We start from the raw sequence: 24,451 nt of genomic DNA, 5'->3' as shown, positions 1-24,451 counted from the left end.
TGCCATCTCCATCACCAGCTGACTGTGTAAAATCTTGTAGGCCTTCGCCAATGACAGAGTGGAATTCCAACACAGTGACGGGACTGGGGTGCTGTGTCTCCTCTGAGGGCTGCCTGGGCAGGCTGGAGGGGCCAGGTGGCCATGGTCAAAGACAGCCCTAGTGTGCTCAGGTTACACAATGAGCTCCAGGAAATGACAGCTCCAGCCACCTGCTCAGGAAAAGCGTCCTTGACCCAGGGAATCTCTCGTCCCTATCTGTTCTCAGAACACCCACAGTGAGTACTGAGGACACCACCACAGACCCGCTTTTCCACAGCTCACCACCTACTAAGGAAAGCAGACAATTAACTGATAACACCACTAAAGTGTGACCTGTGTCATGTGGAAGGGACACAGAGCAAACTCAGGTGAACAGCTTGGAGGTGGCTGCAGGGGTCCAGGTGCATGGGGCGGTACCTGAGCCTGAGCAGGTAGCAGTGGGGATCGAGAGGGAACGGGCTGAGCGTCCTCAGGAGGCAGGTGTCAAGAGACACACTGACGCCGAGGCAGGCTGGGAGGCAGGCGGATTAAGGATATTTCCCAGGTTTCTGCTTGAGCAGCCAGGAAGAAGACAGCGGCTCCCCTCTCTGAGACAAAGGGGACGCTGAGCTACACAGTGGTCCGTGGTTGCGGCAAATGCCCTGGATGAGTCAGGACAGGACAGGTGACGCTGAGCTAACAACCACCCACAACTGATGTTCGCTGTGCCCAGTGCAGGTGGGCAGGGGGTTCTGCACATCACAGCCACTTGCGGTCCAAGCCCACGGGGCCACCTAATTCCAGCTTCCTTGCCTACTATGACAAGGAACGAAACATGGCAACATGCACACAGCTCTCAAGGCTTGTGCTGGAGGCGGAACACATCACCACTGCAGCCTGGCACTGGCCATGGGACACGGGAGGTAGTGGGAGGCGTGTTCCTATGCTGGCCGGCGGGCAGGCGCTCAGACTCAGCAAGCTCCTGGGGTCATTCATCATCCCTCCACCCATTCATCCTCAAACACCTGCAGAGGGCTTCCTCTGCCAGGCTCTGTCAGGTGCCAAGGGCACAGAAAGGAGAACTGACGGTCCGCTGGGGGAGATGGTCATCACATGGTCTTGCCCTCGGTGTAAGGCACAAGAGTGGTGCAGGGGGCACTAACCAGGCCCCCAGGGTAAATACGGGTTGGGGGGCTGTCTGGGGGAATGGGGAAGAAAAGCATTCTGGGCTGGGGGCTCCACAGGCTCAACACCGCTGGAGCGAGTCACAGCAATAAATCATGAGAAACGAGGCTGGAAAGGCCAATGGAACCATGGTCCTGGAGGTGAGTATTGGGTGGGGAGCTGTGCTTCAAGCTCTCGAGGGCAGGATTTTCAGCACGGATGACTGTGTTTCAAAACATCATTGTGGGAGGAGTGAGGAGAGGGGTGAGCAGCAGCCAAGACCGGAGCAGGAGGACCAAGCAGGGGGTTGTGGCCACGCTTCAGGTCTGGGGTCACCCAGGAGAGACTCCGATCATATGGGTCTATGGTGGGACGAGGGAGGTGGAAGGTTCCAGGACAACTCCCAGGCTCCTCAAAATAAGATTTTTTTTTTTTTTGGACAGAGTCTTGTTCTGTCGCCCAGGCTGGAGTGCAGTGGCACAATCTCAGTTCACTGCAAGCTCCACCTCCTGGGTTCACGCCATTCTCCTGCCTCAGCCTCCCGAGTAGCTGGGACTACACGTGCCCGCCACCACATTCGGCTTTTTTTTTTTTTTTTAAATTTTTTAGTAGAGACGGGGTTTCACTGTGTTAGCCGGGATGGATGGTCTCAATCTCCCCACCTTGTGATCCATCTGCCTCAGGTTCCCAAAATGCTGGGATTACAGGTGTGAGCCACCGCGCCCGGCCCAAAATAATAATTTTTTTTTCTTTTCTTTGAGACGGAGTCTCGCTCTGTTGCCCAGGCTGGAGTGCAGTGGTGCGATCTTGGCTCACTGCAAGCTCCGCCTCCCAGGTTCACGCCATTCTCCTGCCTCAGTCTCCGGAGTTGCTGGGACTACAGGCGCCCGCCACCACGCCCAGCTAATTTTTTGTATTTTTAGTAGAGATGGGGTTTCACCGTGTTGGCTAGGATGGTCTCGATCTCCTGTCCTCATGATCTGCCCACCTCAGCCTCCCAAAGTGCTGGGATTACAGGCGTGAGCCACCGCGCCCGGCCCAAAATAAGAATTTTTAAAGGAATACCATGTTCTAATCTCTCTGCTTCGTGGAGACAAATGAAGAGAAAAAGTAATTCCAAGATTATAAGAACAAGTTTGGGCATTGTTTGTTTGTTTGAGACAGGGACTCACTCTGTTGCCCAGGTTGGAGTACAGTGGTGTGATCACGGCTCACTACAGCCTCAATCTTTTGGGCTCAAGTGATCCTCCTGTCTTAGCCTCCTGAGCAATTGGCACTACAGGCGTGAACCATCACACCTAGCTAATTTTTCTATTTTTTAAATTTTTTATAGAGATGGGGGTCCCACTATGTTTTCCAGGCTGGTCTGGAACTCCTGGGCTCAAGCAATCCTACTTTGGCCTCCCGAAGTGTTGGGATTACAGGTGGGGTATCACTGTGCCTAGCCAAACAATGAGTTTAACAACAAAAACTGCTCCAATGGCTACTTCTCAGATAGGCGTAACAGATGCCACTTTGCTAAATACATGCCACTCTGGTTTAACTGAATCTCTGTTGGCAATGCCACTGCACAGCTATACTGTCTGACAAGCACATGTGGCAATAACCAAACCGGACTGCCTGACTGCGGACTGAGGGTAGTGCTTTTGAGGCCACACTCCCAGATCCTGGGCCGGAGCAAGGAGAAAAGGAGACAGTGGTCAAGGGACCCCGCAAACAACCTGCCACTTGACCCCACGATGCACACAAGGAAGGGTGCAGGTGTCTGCACTGCCACGCAGACGTGCTCTCATTCAAACAATCAGAATTGGCTTTCTGGAAAGAGACAAGCTGAGGGGACAGCTGGGTTTGAAGCTTTTTGTTGTATCCTGGCTCTCACACGCTGCCTCCACTCTGTCATCTGGTGTCTGAGTGCCTCACACCTGCCCGAGGCAGTGCCCAGTTGATGGCAGTCCCCCAGCTCCAATGACCCTGTCCTATGGGTGTGGCCACAGGGACTGCTGCTGTGCCAGGTCAGGTTGGCTGCGGGCGCTTACATGTGCTTCCCACTCAATCCTTCAGCTACAGTGAAATAGAGTGCCTGTAAGAACGGCCACAGGGTTCCTGAGCTAGACACAGCCCCGGAAAGTAGCTTACCTCACCAGAAGCATTTCAAATGTGGAAATTAAGATAAGGAATACAGAATGGCTTCTTTTTTCTTTCTTTCTTTTTTTTTTTGATACAAGGCCTGGCTCTATTGCCCAGGCTGGAGTGCAGTGGCACGATCTCAGATCACTGCAACCTCTGCCTCCCGGCCTCAAGTCATCCTCCCACCTTAGCCTCCGGAGTAGCTGGGACTACAGGCATGCACCACCACGCCTGGCTAATTTCTGTATTTTTTGTAGAGACACAGTTTTGCCATGTTGCCCAGGCTGGTCTGGAACTCCTGAGCTCAAGTGATGCATCCTCCTCAGCCTCTCAAAGTGCTGGATTACAGAGGTGAGGCAACATGCAGAATAGTGTCTTTTTTCTTTTCTTTTTTTCTTTCTTTCTTTTTTTTTTTTTTTTTGAAACAGAATCTCATTCTATTGCCCAGGCTGGAGTGCAGTGGTGCAATCTCGGCCACTGCAACTTCCCCCTCCAGGGTTCAAGCAATTCTTGTGCCTCAGCCTCCTGAGCGGCTGGGATTACAGGCACCTACCACCATGCCTGGCTATTTTATTTATTTATTTTTTTGAGACGGAGTCTTGCTCTGTCGCCAGGCTGGAGTGTAGTGGTACGATCTCGGCGCACTGCAACCCCCGCCTCCCAGGTTCAAGCAATTCTCCTGCCTCAGCCTCCCAAGTAGCTGGGACTACAGGCACGTGCCACCACGCCCAGCTAATTTTTGTATTTTTAGTAGAGATGGGGTTTCACCATGTTGGCCAGGCTGGTCTCGATCTCTTGACCTCATGATCCACCCGCCTCGGCCTCCCAAAGTGCTGGGATTATAGGCGTGAGCCACTGTGACCGGCCTAATTTTTGTATTTTTAGAAGGGATGGGGTTTCACCATGTTAGCCAGGCTGATCTTGAACTCCCGACCTCAGGTGATTCACCTACCTCGGCGTCCCAAAGTGTTGGGATTATAGGTGTGAGTCACCGTGCCTTGCCCAGAACAAGTTTTAAGAACTTGTTTTCTTAAAACAAACTTTTAGTTCAATAACAAAGTATTAAAGACAAAATAAAAGAAAAAAATTTTATAAAAGAAAACAAGCTTTACGGAGGCAGAACACATAAAGCTCTTTGTTGAAATATGCTCTAAATAATGAAAAATAAACATTTAATAAAAGTTGCTGGTGCCTGTAATCCCAGCTTCTTGGGAGGCTGAGGAGGGAGGTTTGCTTAAGGCCCAGAGTTTGAGACCAGCCTGGGCAACACAGTGAGACCCCAGTGGGGGCAGGGGGGTGAAGGTTTCTGGGTGGCCTCTCACCCCAGGGTGCACCTTACAATGACCACGAGGTGCCAGGGATCAGGGTTGGTTTGGCACCTACACAGGCTCAAGAAAATTTAATGGATCTTTGTTCTCTGAAAGGGAACAGGAAAGTAAACACAGGCTGGCCACTATTTTGTTTCAGTAACTGGAAAGGCTGCTCTCATTTGATCTCCAATTTTTTTTTTTTTTAAAACAAACAATGCTTCAGAGAAAAACTTCTACTGACTTAAATTACAAAAACATTCATTGCAGGGAGTCGGGGGACTGAATAATGCAGGTCTCTGGACTGGCCTGCTGGCTGTGCCAGGGCCCCTACAAGGCGACCCAGCACTGACCTGTGGGGGCAGCAAGGCTGGGGTTGCTGGAGGCCTCCAAAGGTGGCTGGAGAGCCTCTCTGCCAGGGATGGTCACAAAACGAAGTTGCCCTGACAAAAGGCCAGGATACTGAAAGTCTGGAGATGGAACAAGCCAATGAGCCTCACCTGCCCCCACCAAGACTCACTGCCAGGAAATGCCCAGTCAGCAAGTAACTGCCTGAGGGAAACGCGCCCCTCTGCTGAGTCTGGGGTGAGGCACAGGGTGTGCTGTTGCCCAGAGAGTGGCTCGTGGGAGCCGCAGCCCTGGCTGCCCACCCCCAGGCACTGCCACACCCTCACTGGCAGTGGATGTGCTGGGGCTTGTCCACTCTGGCCATGGCCTCTGGCTCCTTGGTATGCCTGGCTCTCTGCCAGCACAACCCTTGGCTCACTTGGTGCCACCTGGCTAGGTGTGCTCCCTCCACCGCAGCACAGCAACTTGGTAGTGCCCACTGCACCCCGAGGGCCACAGTGTGTCTCTGTAACATTCCCAAACCGCAACCCAGAATGTCCCTGACACTCAGACCTTCTCTGTCGAGCTATTTCTCTTTGGACTCTGAAAACAGCTGTTCTCTGTGGCTGTAAGGCCAAGTGTTTGCCCAGGTTGGTCACCTAGAGCCACACCCAGTTCCTCTAGGCCTAGAAATGAGGGGTGCTGAGGGTGCCAGGCCTGGAATGCCTGGCTCCTGAGAGTCCTCCCTCCCCTTGGCTCTCCTGTTGATAAATGGGTTCCTGAAATGACCTCAGAGGACGCTGCCCCTTTCATGTTAACCACAGGGCCCCCTCCTCCCCACTGTGGCTTGGCAGAGGCCTTTGTAGGGTACTCTTGCAAGGCATCCCTCAGTCAGGGGGATATGGAAGTTGAAGCAGAGGGGCCGGCGCTCTGAAGCCCACCACTGGGCTCCCAGGCTGCCCCATCCTAGGTCATCCCAGCCCTGGGAGGACCAGACACCTCTTTGCTGGGGTCTGAACCCTGAAGACGGATACGGGAGACAGGCAATTCCCCTCCGCTTGCTCACTCCCAAAGTTGTGTTCTGTCTTCTCTGGAAGACAGATGCTGGTAGAGCCACATGCTTCTCTCTGCCTCTGCCCACCCCTGGGGCCTGCTGTGTGCCAGACACTTGGTGGCACTTCATATTTCTCATTTAAGCCTCATGAAAACCTTGAGAGGTAGTTTTATCCACCCACGTTACGGAGAAGGAGACTGAGGCTAAAGGCGCCATGACATACTCAAGGACTCACAGCTAGAGGGTGGTTAGGATCACATGGGAGCCCAGGGCTGTCCACCTCTAAGGCTAAGACACCACATGGTATTTCATAGCACATCCGCACTCAGCTAGAAAACATTCCTCTATGACAGTGTTTAGAAGGATGATTGCCAGGCAATGTTGGGGATGATGCTTTAATTTCATGACTTCGTCTCCTCACATGTGAAGCCTGGAATAGTAACTTCTACTCTACCTGACTTACGGCAGAGATCAGAGCATCAAATAATGGTTGCTAAAATATCTTGGAAACAGTCCTATCTAGATGAAATGTGTTCATACCATAGGCATGACAGAGACCAGCTCTTGTTCAGTGACCCCCTACCTGATGCCTGCTTCCTCTGCTCCTCGAACAGATCAGCCGAGCTTATGGAGGAACTCGCCGACAGCCTCTCTAGGCGGGCCCTGGTCTCATACTAGAGAAGACAAGGAAAAGGAAACGTTAGGCTCCAAAGATCGTGGGCAGTTTTGCAAGAAGAATCACCGAAGAGCTGTCATTTCAAAGTGTTTGTCCCCCAGGCTCTCTCTCTCCAACAGTTACTGAATGCCACTGCCAAGGCCGGGTCCTGCGGGACAGCACAAAGCTCATGTTCTGCATGGGAAGCAGGTCACAGGCCAACCGATCAACATACAGCACCTCAGCCAAGACGGCCAGTGCGGAGGCAGTCAGAGGGAGGGAGGGAGAGCAGCATCTCTCTCCTGCTGCTGCTTCTAGCCAGCGGTCAGCAAAGGCCACTCTAAGAGGCTCTTTTCCAAGCCCCATGACACTATTTTAAAACTGAACTTGAATGTCAACTTTGAAGCAAGGCAGATATTATGGACCGTGGGAAAAGCGAGGGGCAATTCTACTTTTGAAACGATGGCAAAAAGTTTGAACTTCTGCAAAATACATTCAGCACATTTTAGGGAACCATCGTCCAAACAGTCAGAGGCACACTAGCCATTCAGGATGAGAGGGAACATGTAAACCTCCCCACTTCCACGTGAGTCTTACAGCTTAGCAAGACTTCACTCTGATGAGTTCATTAACATTTCTTTTTTTTTTTTTGGAGACAGAGTCTCACTCTGTCACCCAGGCTGGAATGCAGTGATGTGATCTTGGCTCACTGTAACCTCTGCTTCTGGGTTCAAGTGATTCTCTGCCTCAGCCTCCCAAGGAGCTGGACTACAGGCGCGCACCACCACACCCAGCTAATTTTTGTATTTTTTGTAGAGATGGAGTTTCGTCATGTTGGCCAGGCTGGTCTCGAACTCCTGGCCTCAAGTGATCCACCTGCCTCAGCCTCCGAAAGTGCTAGGATTAAGGTGTGAGCTACAGTGCCTGGCCAAGTTCATTAACATTTCTGAGAAAAGCCAACAACCTGAAAATAAATATATGCACTCCCCAGAAACATATCTGGCCAGGCATGGTGGTTCACGCCTGTAATCCTAGCACTTTGGGAAGCCAAGGCAGGCAGATCACCTGAGGTCAGGAGTTCAAGACCAGCCTAGCCAATATGGTGAAACCTCATCTCTACTAAAAATACAAAAATTAGCCAGGTGTAGTGGTGCATGCCTGTAGTCCCAGCTACTTGGGAGGCTGAAGCAGGAGAATTGCTTGAACCTGGGAGGTGGAGGTTGCAGTGAGCTGAAATTGTGCCACTGCACTCCAGCCTGGGTGACAGGGAGGCCCCGTCTCAAAAAAAAAAAAAAAAAAAAAAAGAAACATATCTATGTGCTTTATTTCACTATGTTTAAAAGTTATTAAGTAAACTACAGCTGCATCAACAATTGTTTGAAATACATTCAAAAGATACTGGATAATGGCTATTCAAAACACCGAGAGAGGAATAAGAGAACTGTGAGGTAAGTCCTTGTCTTGTAAACACTCCTCTTGCTGAGGCGGCAAGCACACGATCAGTTACACAGACCTGGGTTCAAGTCCCGACTCCAGCACTTTCAGGCTGGAGGGCATCTGGCAGCCTGAGTCTAGCTCACTCAGGATCTCCTCCCCAGTGCCCACACCCACACTTCTTTCCTGCATTATGGGGCACCCAAAGAAACTCTCTGGACCCTTACATCAGCCTGGGCTTGTCTTCCAAAGTACATATCTGATGAAATGGCCTTGACATTGCCAAACTTCTTCTGGGCCTCATCTGTATTTTCAACTGGCTCATAATCTGGCTTGCGGCGAGCAGTAGGTCTGCAATTAAAAACAGCCAACATTAGGTTAACTAATTTGAGGTGAAGCAAATGTGTTTCATACTCATTTTATTTTTTAAAATGCCAACAGCAGTAAATTTTGTAAAAGGATTTTAGGCCATTTTTAAAAGCCTGAAAATTCTAATAAAAAAAAAAAAAGAATATCCAAATGATACAACATTTGAAGGAATTTCTGTTTAAAATGGGGTCTGTTGTTTCACATTTCAGATCAACTGGTAAACATTGACTACATTGTTTGGAATGTCCATAGGACACTGCTCTTTTTACATTGTATAGGATATAAAATGTCCCAGTTACCTGGGACAATTTCAAGTCACACCTGTTGTCCCAACATATTAGTAGTGCCCCTTTGCATTCTCACAAGTTCTCTGGTTGGAAAATAAATTCATTCATAATCACCAAAAACTGGAGACAGTCCTTCACTAGGTGAATGGATAAACTTGGCAATTAAGAGGAATGAACACAAGAATGAATGAGTCTTGACCAAGTGTACTAAGAAAAGTTAAACCAGAGTAGGAAGGCCAATTGCTACATGACTCCACTTTTATGACATCTGGGAAAGGCAAAATTGTAAGGCCAGAAAACAGACCTGGGGTGACCAGGGGCCAGGGGCAGGGGACGGGGGACTACAAAGAGCATGGGGAAAATTTGGGGGTGACGGGAACTGTTCTGTTCCTTGGTTTTGGTGGTAATTACATGAACGTATGTGCTTGTCAGAACAGTAAGTTTAAAAAGATGAATTTTACTATATGTAAATAATATCTTAAAATTGGGGGAAAAAAGGCCGGGTGCGGTGGCTCATGCCTGTAATCCCAGCACTTTGGGAGGCTGAGACGGGCGGATCATGAGGTCAGGAGATTGAGACCATCCTGGCTAACACAGCGAAACCCCATCTCTCCTAAAAATACCAAAAAATTAGCCAGGCATGGTGGCCAGCACCTGTAGTCCCAGCTACTTGGGAGGCTGAGGCAGGAGAATGATGTGCACCCTGGAGGCAGAGCTTGCAGTGAGCCGAGATTGAGCCACTGCACTCCAGCCTGGGCGACAGAGTGAGACTCAATCTAAAAAACAAAAAATTGGGGAAAAAGGTGAAATCTTCCTGGCCTAGGCCACCCCTGACCCATGGATCAGAATCTTCAGGGAAAAGGCCTCCAACACACACTTTTATTTCAAGGTCCACAGAGGATTCTGATGTGCACCTCCTATTTAGAATCTGTAATTTAAAATCAAAACAGGCCACGCATGGTGGCTCACACCTGTAATCCCAGCACTTTGGGAGGCCGAGGCAGGCAGATCCATTTGAGGTCAGGAGTTTGAGACCAGCCTGCCCAACATGGTGAGACCCTATCTCTACTAAAAATACAAAAATTACCCCAGCATGATGGTGCGCACCTGTAGTCCCAGCTACTCGGGAGGCTGAGGCAGGAGAATTGCTTGAACCTGGGAGACAGAGGCTGCAGTAAGCTGAGATTGCACCACTGTACTCCAGCCTGGGCAACAGAGTGAGACTCCGTCTCAAAAAAAAAAAAAAAAAAATCAAAACAATATTCCTGAAATAGTAGAACAAAATCAGTCACTAGTCTTACAAAAGGTTTCAAAAGGTTTTCTTTTTTGAGTGGGGACAAGGTCTTATTCTGTTGACCAGGCTGGAGTACAGTGGCACGATCATAGCTCACTGCAGCCTTGTATTCCTGGGCTCAAGTGATCCTTCGACCTCGGCCTCTTAAAGTGCTGGGATTATGGGAATGAGCCTCCGTGCCCAGGCCCTTACAAAGGTTTTCATGTCATCATGTTATCAGCAATTTTTTCCCAGAAATGCATGGATTCACTACTACAACCCCACAGTTTTGCATTCATACCTGTCTGAATAGCCTGTGGTTTTCAGAATGGTTTCAGTATCTTTGCTGGTCTCTTTTTTCCAGTAGGAATCTGAACTGTCATCCCAGCTAGAGAAAGAACTGCTCCTTAACTCCACTGCCTCGTCAAAGTACCTGTGTGAACAAGAGTACAACAGTGACTTTGGAGGTCCTTGCTGACACTCGTTCTGGGCCCTCTCACTTCCACGGACGTGGGGGATGCCTCCTTGAAGTTAATGGCAGTCACGTTATTAGGTCTAGCCAATGAGACAGGAGCAGACGCGAGGTGTGTCATTTCCAAGGCCTTTCAAGTACCTGTGTTCAACCTTGCCCAGTCCTCTCTTCCCAAGCTACATGGAAGAGACTGTGTTCCAGGTGCTACAGTCTCAGGTAGGTAAAACCTCCATCAGTCTGGACAATCAAAGTGACACATGGAGGACAGGTACCCTAGAGAACCATCTGCACCCTCAGCTGAGTTTATGTGAAAAAGAAATCAACTGCCATTGTGTTCAGCCCTTGAGATCTGGGGGATGTTTGTTACCTTAGTATTACTTGGCCTATCCAGACAACACAGGGCATCTTTAAATGGTATCCACCACAGGTTACACATTTCACTCTCTTTAGGTCTTACTCCGCCTGGTTAGGCAGTCACAAATAACACCGCTGGGCCTAGAGAACCGACTCCATACAGGAAGCTTCTTGTTGGCAATCCCTTCCATGTTAAGTACATTCAATGAAAATGATGTAAATGACGCTAATTAACCTCCTCCTGGAGTTGGATACAAAGCTACGGATCATTGATCACTGGACCATTCTGTGGATACTCTTTCAGCCTGGAGCCTGCAGTAAACTTGATCTGATTTGCAAGCATCTCAGGAGAGCCTGGTCTTCGGATCAGTTTACACTTTAATTAACCAATTATCACTGAGCAGGGCATTGCTCAGAGAGCAGCACTCAGTGGCAGCCTTTTGTCCTGTGTGATTAGAGAAAAATCTTTGACCAAGAGCAGCAAGGTCTGCCTGGAACAGGAGCGACTGACAGGCAAGGTGGATGTGCCAAAGCCTTGAGAAAAAGTGACCATCAACCAGCCAGGCACGGTTTCTCACACCTGTAATCCCAGCACTTTGGAACGCCAAGGCAGGTGGACTGCTTGAGCCTGGGAGTTCCAGACCAGCCTGGGCAACATGGCAAAGCCCCATCTTGACAAAAAATGCAAAATAAATAAATAAACAAATAAAATAACTGTTTCCTGATCATCTCTGGGGATTAAAAGAAAAAAATTAATGGGGCATGGTGGCACACCTATAGTCCCAGCTACTTGGGAGGCTCACCTAAGCCTGGGAGGCCGAGACTGCAGTGAGCTGTGATGACGCCACTGCACTCCAGCCTGGGTGACAGGATCACCTGAGCATGGGAGGCTGAGGCTGAGATGAGCCGTAATCATGCCACTGCACTCCAGACGGGGTGATAAAGTGAGATACTGTCTCAAAACAAAAAGTGACTGTGCTATGCCAGAATTCACAACAGCTTAGGATGGAAAAGCAGTCTGGCCAGATATACACACCTCATGAAGGCAGTCCAAGAAGTTCAGAGGAGAGAGGCAGATCCCAGGGAGGTCTTAGGAAAGGAAGGGTGACAGAAGAGAATACAGAGGCCTTAACAGACATCATCCAGGCTTTCTCCAGAGAGTAAGGACAGGAAGCACACTGGAAACAAGGTGAGCACCAAGCTCCGTGCTATAAGGAGTTGCACAAAAGATGGAGATCATAGGTCAGATGGGCCAGTAACCAAAGGCCAATGTAAGAGGAAAGCAAGAACCCCTAAGAGCAAAGAGGCCAGGACCTCAGTGAACTAAGATCTGGGTGGGGGAAATGCTAAGAACAAATTTACTCTTTCTTGGCAGAAAACAAAACAAAACAAAAAAAGGGACAGAGTTTGATAAACCTGCTGTTTGGAGCAGATGGTATGATATTACATCCTTAATAGACAAAGTAGAATTTCTAAATGTGGCTTCTGTCTTCTCTGGCAAGAAGGTCATTAAGAACAAATCTCATGACACTAGCATCTTCTCCTTAGGAAGGAAAACGCGGTGTTCAAAGTGTATCTGGATTTCAGCTAGAAACCGACCAGCCTTTCCCCATGGTGGATGAGTGGATCTGTACTGCACCCAGGCTCTGCCTGGAGGAAGAGATGACCGATTCCCCTTCAGAGAAGAGAGATCAGGACACTGAAGGAACCAGAAGTTACATCAGAGGAAGGTTCAAAAGATGTGGGATGTGTGCTGGCCTGGAAGGTGATAGATATTCACATGTTTGAGGGACTTATTTTAAGGGACCATGAAAAAACTAAGACCAATTCAATGAGGAATTTTTAAACTACTTAATAAGCACCTATGAGCAGTCAGGCACTCTGCTAGAGGAAGACACAGGGCAAGAAGACACATTCAGCTCCTGCCCTCATGAGGCTTGTGAACTGGCTTATGGAACGGAGGCTGACTTGAGCACAGAAGCCTCAGAAGCTGTGTTAATGAAAGGGAGAGTTTCTCACGGAGCTGCCCTGGGACCAAATGGCTGCCTTGAGGAGAAGGAAGGGTACAGTAGAGGCTGGATGGCCCTATAGTGGGAAGAGGGGGGTCAGCACTGGACTGGTGCAGGGTGAGGGTGAACTTCCAGGTTCTTCATGACTCTGTGATACTAAATTTTGTAGACTGAGCAACACTCTAAGTAAATAATATTCTTCATTCTTTTTTTTTTTTTTTTTTTTTTTTTTTTTTGAGACGGAGTCTCGCTCTGTCCCCCAGGTTGGAGTGCAGTGGCGCGATCTCGGCTCACTGCAAGCTCCGCCTCCCAGGTTCACGCCATTCTCCTGCCTCAGCCTCCTGAGTAGCTGGGACTACAGGTGCCCACCACCGCGCCTGGCTAATTTTTTGTATTTTTAGTAGAGACGGGGTTTCATTGTGGTCTCGATCTCCTGACCTTGTGATCTGCCCGCCTCGGCCTCCCAAAGTGCTGGGATTACAGGCGTGAGCCACCGCGCCCAGCCACATTCTTCATTCTTAGAAGCCAATGTGCTTATCCTGAAATGTTGGGGAATTCGATTACTTTTAAGTGACTTAACTATTCAGAAGTCAAAGGAGAGAGACAGCCATTGGCTTGGGTCCCCCTGACCAGCATAAGCCTGTGAGGCAGCAGTCTGTGCGTGGGCTGGATGGCGCCTTCCTCTGTCTTCCAGTCACCCATGAGAGGCTCTCTGTGCTCATGCTAAGCAGGAGCAACTCAGCAGGAGGACCGGCAACTCACTAAGGGGATGGACAGACCACCAGTCAGGCCTCCAGCTGACCCTTGGAAGGACAGGGTGAGTGGGACCACTAACGGCCACTAGTCCCTGCTCAGAAACAAACAGACTTTCCTTCCTCATTGCCAAACCTTCATTGGCTTTCTAATGCTTTTGACTGTAGCTCTCAATGCTTTTTTACTTTTATTTTTGCCCTCCCACTGTCTTTACCCAATCTTGAAAACATTCCTTAAAATCCCTTGATAAGAGCATCCTAATATCACATTCTCTCTGATTTAGAGCTATAGACAGTTGTCTATTCTAATGAAGGCCATGCTGGCTTTATAAGGCTGAGCAAATTGTTCTAGTTTCATTATCTTGTACTCAATATATAATTATACTGTTTATATCCTGGAAATAATGGAACTCAATAATAGTAATAAAAAAAACCAAGGACAAGTTTTATCTTATTTTTAACAGAAACAGAACTCTTTCATAATTCATAATATTCAAGTTCTAATGGGCTAATGAATAATTTGAAAGCAGTAAGAGCTCTTCATCGAACTATTATATTTGCTTTCAGAGTCCATGTTTATTTTACCTCAGTTGCCAAAGTACCTAATAGTACCCTCGTTCTACTAATGGTGGTCACCCTACCAAGGAGGACTAGAGAAGGCATTTATGTTCCTATTAGACAATCTGCAGGGCGTGATAAACAATACAGCAAGGTCTCTCTGGCAAGAGTCCAGGAGGCATGGTCTATATAAATATGCCATCTGCTCCCAGGTTTCAAACTGTAACAGTTTCACAGTAACAGTGGCTTCTGGGGCTAACCCTTTTGATTAAGCCTTGGAAGGAGGGGAAGTCTGAAAGGTCCCTGAAGCCCTTACAAGGCAGAAAGGCCCCACAGGGGCCTGTCAGTGACCTGGAGCCAGTGAGGGTCTCTGAAGTTCCCATTAGGCAACCTCACTTAGAGTTCTCTTAGCAACCCGGCTACCAAGCAATAGTACTGATTTAACTTAAATTGTCTCTTTTTTTTGAGACAGAATCTTCCTCTGTTGCCCTGGCTGGAGTGCAGTGATGCAATCTAATCTCACGGCAACCTCTACCTCCCAGGTTCAAGTGATCCTCCCACCTCAGCCTCCCAAGTAGCTACGACTACAGGCATGTGCCGCCATGCTTGGCTAATATTTTTGAAACTTTTTGTAAATATGAGGTCTCACTATATTTCCCAGTCTGGTCTTGAACTCCTGGGCTCGAGTGATCCTCCTGCCTTGGCCTCCCAAAGTGCTGGGATTATAGGTGTGAGCCACCATGCCTAGCCTAAACTTTCTTTACTATCATCTGTAGAAGTTGCCAATAAGCAGTGAAATAATCAAAGATGTTGTGAGAAGCCACACAGGCAAATACAGACCCGTATTGCCAAGTGTTTCCTCTGACCCAGACTTAGTCCATCATTTAATATTCATATCTGAAATGATTTGACACGCATGCAGTTTCCAAATCAAATTACGCATTTAATTTTATTCTGTGTAAAAATCTATTTACATACCTTTAAAAGGCATGATTTGGGTATCACTTCTGAGTAAAGTGAAACTTGATGCATTATACAAGCTGCAAAGGATAGGCAAATATAAAACCACCCAAGTCTCTGAAAATACCACCATGGAACACCACTAAACTACTACCTTTTTTTTTTTTTTTTTTTTGGTAAAATTCCTGGACTTGAAATAATTTGGAGCTATACTTGAGACATTTTTTAAGGATAGTATTCTTTATACAATTCCTTGTCTATAAACATTGATAGGAAAATATACAATTTCACAATTAGATTCTAGGTAATAAATTTATATCTGTTCTATATATGAAGTGTGTGTGTGTGTGTATATATATACATATGTATATATATACACACACACACATATCTTTTATACATATGAAAACACTTCAAACCTATAAATGGCCAGACAACTCTAATGCCCTCCGAGATGTAAGTGATGGAGCCTTCTGGTAAGCAACCATCCATTACTGACAGGCACACCTTCAGTTTTCATGAACTGCTAACCCAAAGGTGGTCCTCAATGTGGTTAGTTTAACTACCTAACAATAGTTATTAAACATTTAGGCTGGGCATGGAGGCTCATGCCTGTAATCCCAGCACTTTGGGAGGCTGAGGCCAGCAGATCATTTGAAGTCAAGGGTTTGAGACCAGCCTGGCCAACATGGCAAAAACCCATCTCTACTAAAAATACAAAAAATTAGCCGGGTATGGTGGCACACGCCTGTAGTCCCAGCTACTCAAGAGGCTGAGGCAGGAGAATCGCTTGAACCTGGGAGGTGGAGGTTGCAGTGAGCCAAGATCATGCTACTGCACTCCAGCCTGGGTGACAGAGTGAGACTCTATCTCATAAACAAACAAACAAAAAACATTTAGACTGAATCACACGTCTCTTAAACTGAGTTTCTACATTATCATATAGCAGCTAAACATAGTAAGAGCCAAGCACCATTCTAAACGTGCTATAGTATTCGCAGTATCTCATTTGATCCTCACACAACCCTATCAGGTAGGTACTACTAGAGTCCCTAATTTACAGATGAGGAAGCTATAGCACAAAGAAGTTAAATAACTTGGCCCAGGTCACACATAAGTGAAAGCCAGGATTCAAATCCATGCCATCTGGCCCCTGGGCCCATATTCTTACCCCTCTGTTCCTGAGCTGTGCCCTCTCCAGTGAAATCACAGGTTCATTTGGTACTTTTTTAGCAGACCTCTCCCTGGGCTGGGCAGGTCCTTACAAAATGAACTGACTCAAGTTTAAACTTGTTCTTTTGCTCTGGCAGGCCACTTGACCGTGCACTGATCTCCACAGTCAACTTCACACTAGAGTTACGCATTTTGTCTCAATCAGATAGTGAGTGCTGAAGGAGAGAAACCTGGGCTTTACTCTGGGATCCCCTCAAGGTGCAATCATGTTCCTCATTAATAAATACACACACTCATAGAGTTTATTTAATGTACGGGTGTACCAATTGGAGTTTTCTGAAGCTGGCATTCTGAAGCACAGAAATCTGCTGAAGCCCTGAGAAAGAGCTGTGAAATATTCCAACTGCTGGACTAAAACTAAACAACACACACCTTCAGGATTTTGCAGTTTTCTCCAATTTCATAATTTAAATAAACTCTCTCCTACCTTTAACTCACAGTTGCTGATTTTACTATCAAACATTTTAATGTTAGCAAACATTGTCCTTTCACAAATGTTTCTCTAATTTTTATTTCAAAGAATACCTTTGGCTTCAGTCAAAGCTTTTAAAAACAGTGAAGTAAACTGATTTGTAATTTCTTCTAATGCAAATAAACTAATCAATCCATACTAATCACTACTTTTCAAAATGACACTTTAACGATGATTTGTCATAGAGTACCTTGAGCTGGAAGTAAAATATGAATCGTCACTGTCATCGTTATACTTTTTTCTTGGTTTTGCCATGATGGGTGATTCCTGTTCTATGGTCTGCATATCTGAAGTCACTGAATGTGAAATACCACTTGAGAAAACAGAAAAATATATATATTAGTAAGTTCACAAACTTTTGTTTCACCAAAATAAACAAAGCTTTAATTTATATTTTGAACAAAGACAAATTTATTAGAAGGGTTAAAAACATAAGCAATAAAACAATTTTTTTTTCTGGTGCAAGCTTTCAAAAATGTTAAAATTTTGTGAGGACTGTGTCTACACAAATACAGTCACAAATATTGGTTATGGGCCGGGCGCGGTGGCTCACGCCTGTAATCCCAGCACTTTGGGAGGCCGAGGTGGGCGGATCACGAGGTCAGGAGATCAAGACCATCCTGGCTAACACGGTGAAACCCTGGGCGGCGGGCGCCTGTAGTCCCAGCTACTCGGGAGGCTGAGGCAGGAGAATGGCATGAGCCAGGGAGGCGGAGCTTGCAGTGAGCCAAGATTGCACCACTGCACTCCAGGCTCAGGCGACAGAGTGAGACTCCGTCTCAAAAAAAGAGGCCGGTAGCGGTGGCTCAAGCCTGTAATCCCAGCACTTTGGGAGGCGGGTGGATCGAGGTCAGGAGAGATGAGACCATCCCTGGCTAGCATGGTGAAACCCGTCTCACCAAAAATACAAAAACTAGCAGGCGTGGTGGCCGAGGCGCCTGAATCCCAGCACTTGGAGGCTGAATGCGTGAACCAGGCCCGAGGAGCTTGCAGTGAGCGAATCGGCGCCACTGCCTCAACCTAGAGGCTGACAAGGCGAGACTCCGTCCTCAAGAAAGAAAAGAGAAAACTCTTGGTTATGTCTATGGCTTCCTCTCCAGTAGGTGCTTCATGAAGAGCCAGACCTTTTTCCTTCTTTTAAAGAGCCAAATTTGAAATTTTTCATGTTATAGTGAATACCAGAGCAAAGCAAAAATAATTAGAGAAGTTAATGAATAACAAAAAAAAACCCTCTAAAGTTGAAACTAACACAGTCCAAGAAAAATCCACCGATGATTGGCACACTGTTTTAAATTCTAACTTCAAGAAAGCACTCTCACATACCTTCTGCAATTTCCAAATCCCATGCCGAGTCTGTCTGAGTCAACATTTTTTTTGCCACTAATGTTCAACTTTTCATCTTTCTTCATTTGAATTTCAAGATCCTTATAGGCTAATCGTAATGATGAAACACTGCCAGAAAAACCAAATACTCCTTAATTTAGCTTTAATCCTTTGTTCTTACATTAAAATAGCAAGCAAAATTAAACATGTAATTTATACTTTTAGCTCCATGATTCTTTCCATAATTAACAATTATGAAGGCAAGTTGGCGTTTTTTCTACCTGCCTTTTTTGAATAGACGTTTAAGAAAATTTGAGGCCGGGCGCGGTGGCTCAAGCCTGTAATCCCAGCACTTTGGGAGGCCGAGACGGGCGGATCACGAGGTCAGGAGATCGAGACCATCCTGGCTAACACGGTGAAACCTCGTCTCTACTAAAAATACAAAAACTTAGCCGGGCGAGGTCGCAGGCGCCTGTAGTCCCAGCTACTCGGGAGGCTGAGGCAGGAGAATGGCGTGAACCCGGGAGGCGGAGCTTGCAGTGAGCTGAGATCCGGCCACTGCACTCCAGCCTGGGTGACAGAGCGAGACTCCGTCTCAAAAAAAAAAAAAAAAAAAAAAAAAAAAGAAAATTTGAATGAGCTTACAGCTCCTTTCTCACTGCTGCTCAACCTATGCCACTGTTCAAGTTTAGTTCACATTACCTATTATTGTATAATAACATAATGTATACCTAATCACTTCTATATGGGATAGTGAAAAGCAGGATTTCTTACTTGGATTAACATTTTATTACACTTCCACATTACATAACAAAGCATGAGGTTAGTCTCACTAGTTTATCTTAAGATAAAGAAATGTATAAATTTGACTTTACAAATAGATCAAAGAAGGGGCTGTTACTTAATTGTAAAAGGATCCTTCCATTTACAAAATAATTTCTTGTAGGGTATCTCCATGCAATCAGGCTTCTGAGTGTTTAAAATGGCATAGTCACTCATCAGCTAATAGACTCTTTAGCACTACTAGTCAGTCATATACCACGCTTCTATTTAAAATCAAGTATCTGCCACAAGCAGGATACCAAAGGGGTAAAAAGGTGTACAAAACATTGTCCTTGCTCTCAGATTTCTAAAAATGCAATAATGACTTAATTTTTCATAAAAAAACCTATGCCTATATAGCAAGAACAGCAGTTTGCATCATATTTTAGTGAGACAGCAACATTTCAGGGCCCTGAAAAATGATCTATCTACCTTACAAGGATTTCTAAGTTACCATCCACTTTACAAAAACATGTAAAATGTCACGAATTCCTGGCAAAAGAGGCATTGTATGAATTCCTAGTAATATAAATAAATTTCTGTGTAGTAACAGGGAAGGACAACAGAATTTCTTTCTGTTTTTTGAGATAGTCTCGCTCTGTCGCCCACGCTGGAGTACAGTAGTGCAACTTCCACCCACCAGGTTCAAGTGATTCTCCTGCCTCAGCCTCCTGAGTAGCTGGGATTACAGGTGCCTGCCACCATACCCAGCTAATTTTTGTATTTTTAGTAGAGACAAGGTTTCACCATGTTGGCCCGGCTGGTCTCAAACTCCTGACCTCAGGCAATCTGCCCGCCTCTGCCTCAAAGAGTCCTAGGATTACAGGCATGAGCCACCGTGCTCGGCACAGAATTTCTTACTAGGAAAAAGTAATCTTGCTTTTGCTGTTTCTTTTCTTTAATGAGTCAAGCAAGATTTCTTTGGTTTTCTTTTTTTTTTTTTTTTTTTTTTTTTTTTTTTTTGAGACAGAGTCTCGCTCTGTCGCCCAGGCTGGAGTGCAGTGGCGCGATCTCGGCTCACTGCAAGCTCCGCCTCCCGGGTTCACGCCATTCTCCTGCCTCAGCCTCCCGAGTAGCTGGGACTACAGGCGCCCACAACCGCGCCCGGCTAATTTTTTGTATTTTTAGTAGAGACGGGGTTTCACCGTGGTCTCGATCTCCTGACCTTGTGATCCGCCCGCCTCGGCCTCCCAAAGTGCTGGGATTACAGGCGTGAGCCACCGCGCCCGGCCTGATTTCTTTGGTTTTCACGTGGCAGTCTGTTTTCCTTACTCTTCCTACAGAACAGGTTATGGCTATTTTACTCCTTAACAAATAAATACTACTCTTTCTTTAGGAGGAAAACAATAGCTCTGTTTAAAATCATGAATACATATAATTACAGCAACAGATTCCTCTGGAGAAGATGCATGGGGATGAAAAGGTTCTACTAGAAAGATAAGAGATGGAAAAGTTTTCCTTCCTAGGTAATCTGGTCACTCACTAAAAGCATGCACTTTGATATCCAAGCTTACGAGAACACCTCTCTGGAAGAACCAGCAGAGTTAAGTCAGAACACGCGTTTCTCAGAACTTCAGGAGCGCTTACGGGTACTGGCTCAAGGGAAGACGACAGGACACAGATCAAACAAGCGAAGTAGCTCGAGGCAGCTCTGCCTCTTCCTTCCTTCCTACCAAGTGGGCACACAGAGAGCCTCTGAGGATGGGCTGGGAAACTGCTAGAAGGAGACCAGGACACTGCATGGGCCGTTTAGTTTCACACCCTGACAGTACAAGAAACAGCACTGCTCTGACAGTTTACTGAGCTGAAATAACTTTATTTACAGCCATTAAAAAAACTAACTTGCAAAATAACACTCATATATTAAGGATAAAACACCTGTACTTTCTACGGGTTTGAGTGGCAGTGGTGGTCATTAAGGCATAGTTATGTGGTTGTTCTGAACAAGGCCATGAAAGTTGCCAAATTGGCTTCCCAAATCAAATTCATAAATCTTCCGATCTGCATCTTTGTTTTTGTGATGTATCAAACACTCCTAATGAAAGATACAAGTGAAGGCTGGTTGTTGCTTCCTGTTTTCAGGAAGATTAGCATGTTAATATTAGAAGTAACAACCAGACTTCACTCCACCCAGTTTACCTGCAGCTTCTCCACCCAGTTTACCTGCAGGAAGGGAGTTGATCAGGGCCCGATTTTATACACGCTCTGGGAAAACCTCAAGCATGAGTAATCTGGACAGAACCTACTCCCAAATACCAAGAGAAGCCATGGAAACACTTAAATCTAACCTTTCCCTTTGCCAGGATCAAAAACTTAGCTTAGTAAGAGAAATTAAAGTCTGCGACAAGTCAATGTAAATTTTTTTTTTTTTTTTGAGACGGAGTCTCGCTCTGTCACCCAGGCTGGAGTGCAGTGGCCGGATCTCAGCTCACTGCAAGCTCTGCCTCCCGGGTTCACGCCATTCTCCTGCCTCAGCCTCCTGAGTAGCTGGGACTACAGGCGCCCGCCACCTCGCCCGGCTAGTTTTTTGTATTTTTTAGTAGAGACGGGGTTTCACCGGGTTCGCCAGGATGGTATCGATCTCCTGACCTTGTGATCCGCCCGTCTCGGCCTCCCAAAGTGCTGGGATTACAGGCTTGAGCCACCGCGCCCGGCCCAATGTAAATTTTTACACAAAGCATTTCAAACCATATTCAACCTAAATACAGTTCAGTGCTGCCCCCTAAGTTCTGTGAGTTAAATGACAAGGAGAAATAACTATCAACTTCAAATTATTTGGGTTTACCTTATAAACTCCACCTTAGCAAACTGTCAGTATGAACAGTAAGATGGTATGAAAAGTAGTTGTGGCCGGGCACGGTGGCTCAAGCCTGTAATCCCAGCACTTTGGGAGGCCGAGATGGGCGGATCACGAGGTCAGGAGATCGAGACCATGCTGGCTAACACGGTGAAACCCCGTCTCTACTAAAAAATACAAAAAATTAGCCTGGCGAGGTGGCGGGCGCCTGTGGTCCCAGCTACTCGGGAGGCTGAGGCGGGAGAATAGCGTGAACCCAGGAGGCGGAGCTTGCAGTGAGCTGAGATCCGGCCACTGCACTCCAGCCTGGGCGACAGAGCGAGACTCCGTCTAAAAAAAAAAAAAAAAAAAAAAAAAAGAAAAGTAGTTGCATTTATTGAGCACCTACTGTGTGCCAGGTACTGTCTGATGCACTTCAATGAGCATTTAAGCTATTAAACTAATCCTTAAAACCACCTCATAAAATAGGTATTATTTTCTTCATCATACAGTCCATAGTAACTCAAGCTAAAACAGATAAAATACACATGAAAGTAAGAGAAAACACCATTAAAAAACACATGCATAAAAAATAGGGATCCAGGTTACTTTTCCTTTCTGTGTGGCATGCACCCCCTGCCCTTCTTCTCTCCTGATCTTTCGTACACACAGTTACAGTTTCTGGATGGCCATCTTTCTCTTCTGATTTCAACACAAATGAAAACCTCTCAAGAGCCTTACAAATGTCTACAGAAAACCAGTCTCTTCACTGGCTTCCTGGCTTCCAGTTTCCTCCCCTCTTCCTGGCCTGGATATCACTACCAAACTCACTTTCTCGAGATGCCCCTTCATCACAGCACTGCTGAAGGAGCTGTTTCTGACTCTTGGGTAAGTGGACAACCACAGCCTGACTTTAAGGTGCTCCACATTATCGTTCCAACTCCTCCACTTCAGGCAGGCCCCCGACACACATGATCATTCCACCTTCTTCATTCTCTGAAACTCTTCCTTCTCCCTCTCCAAGATCCAGGCTCAGAACCTCTGGAGACACCACCAGAGCCATAGTCTTCCATCATGTATTTAGAATTTAGTCACAGAGTCCAACAGGGCTTCAGATTATAAATACTTTTTTCATTATGGAGATATAATTCACATACTGTAAAACTCACCCTATTAAAGTACAGGATTCAGTGGTTTTAGCACATTCACAAAGTTGTACCACCAACACCACTAACTCCAGAACATTTTCAGCAGTCCTGAAAGCAGGCCTGGACCCTTTAGCAGCCACTCTCCATTCTCTCCTCCTCCCGGGCCCTGGTAACCAGTAAGTTGCTTTCTGTCTCTATGGATTTGCCTATTTCAAACATTGCATATAGACAGAATCATGTCATACGATCTTTTATGACTGGCTTCTTTCTTATCATAAACTTTTCAAGGTTTATCCATGTTGTGGCACATATCAGGACTATATTCCTTTTTGTGGCCAATAGTCCATTGTATGGACATACCACATTTTGTTTCTCATTTATCAGTTGGTAGACATTTAGGTTATTTCTACTTTTTGGCTATCAGGATTAATGCCACTATGAACATTCACGCACAAGTTTTTGTGTGGTTACACAGATGTAAGTTTAATTTCTCTTGAGTATATACTTAGGAGTAGATTTGCTGGGTCACATGGACACTTCACATTTAACTTTCTGAAGGACTGCCAAACTGTTTTTCACAATAGTGGCACCATTTCACACTGCCATCAGCAATGTACAAGCGTTCAAATTTCTCCACATTCTAGCCAACACTTGTTATTGTCTGTTTTTTTAATTATAGCTTCCCTAGAGGGTACACAGTAGTATCTTATTGTGGCTTTGATTTGCATTTCCCTAACTCTAATAATGTGAAGCATGTTTCATATGTAAACACCTCAATGCATCTCTGTCTTTCCCTTCTCACTGACACCACCCCAGTCCTGCCCTTACAGCGTCAACAGAAAGTGTTGCTGCCCCCATCATCTCTTTCCCTTCCAATCCAGATGCCAATGCAATATCAGTTTTCTTAAAACTAAATTTTGCAGTACCCTCCCCTCCCCTCCCCCACAAAAATACTGGCATTTGGAAAGCAAATCTTGGAGTTAATAGTTTTATTCCCTGCAAACATATTAATATAATGAAATTAAACTTACATTGATTCTTCTTTAGGTGCCGCCTTGGCCAGGTCTTCCTGCTCCTTCATTTTATCCGCAGCTTGAGCTTGTTTTTCAATTTCATTAAAGCATGTATTTGCCAGTTTCTGAGCTCCCAAACTTCCTTTTTTGGCCCCAAGCTAGAAGATATATAAGACTATAGTCTACACGAGCTGTTCGAAAGCTTTTGGGACTACAGCTAACATTTCCTAAGGGTTAGGACCTGCCAGGCACTGTCACAAGCACTTTACATTTATTCTCTGGCTTAGTCCTCAGAACTCTGTGAAGCTGGTATTATCTCAGGAGTCCCTCAGCATGGGGGGATTGGTTTCAGGACCCTGTGGATAACAAAATCTGCGATGATCAAGTCCCTTATATAAAATGGCATAGTATCTGCATTTAACCTACACATACCCTCCAGTATACTTTCAATCATCTCTAGATTACTTATTATATCTAAATAATGTAAATGCTATGAAAATAGTTACTAATTCTGTGTTTTTATTTGTATTGTTTTTACTGTTGT

At 46.2% G+C, this 24,451-nt stretch overlaps 1 protein-coding gene across 1 annotated transcript in view; it reads right to left on the bottom strand.

The window, feature by feature from the left end:
* ARFGAP3 (ADP ribosylation factor GTPase activating protein 3) overlaps positions 1 to 24,451 on the bottom strand; it is a 66,363-nt gene that overhangs the window by 4,091 nt on the left and 37,821 nt on the right. The window contains 6 exon segments of the mRNA XM_031656227.1: positions 6,581 to 6,671; positions 8,314 to 8,437; positions 10,317 to 10,448; positions 17,016 to 17,138; positions 18,149 to 18,277; positions 23,926 to 24,065. Coding sequence (XP_031512087.1) covers positions 6,581 to 6,671; positions 8,314 to 8,437; positions 10,317 to 10,448; positions 17,016 to 17,138; positions 18,149 to 18,277; positions 23,926 to 24,065 — 739 coding nt within the window.

The sequence above is a fragment of the Papio anubis genome, chromosome 16 (assembly GCF_008728515.1).
Source record: "Papio anubis isolate 15944 chromosome 16, Panubis1.0, whole genome shotgun sequence".
Taxonomy (NCBI): Eukaryota; Metazoa; Chordata; class Mammalia; order Primates; family Cercopithecidae; genus Papio; species Papio anubis.
This window is presented reverse-complemented; position numbering and strand designations above follow the sequence as displayed.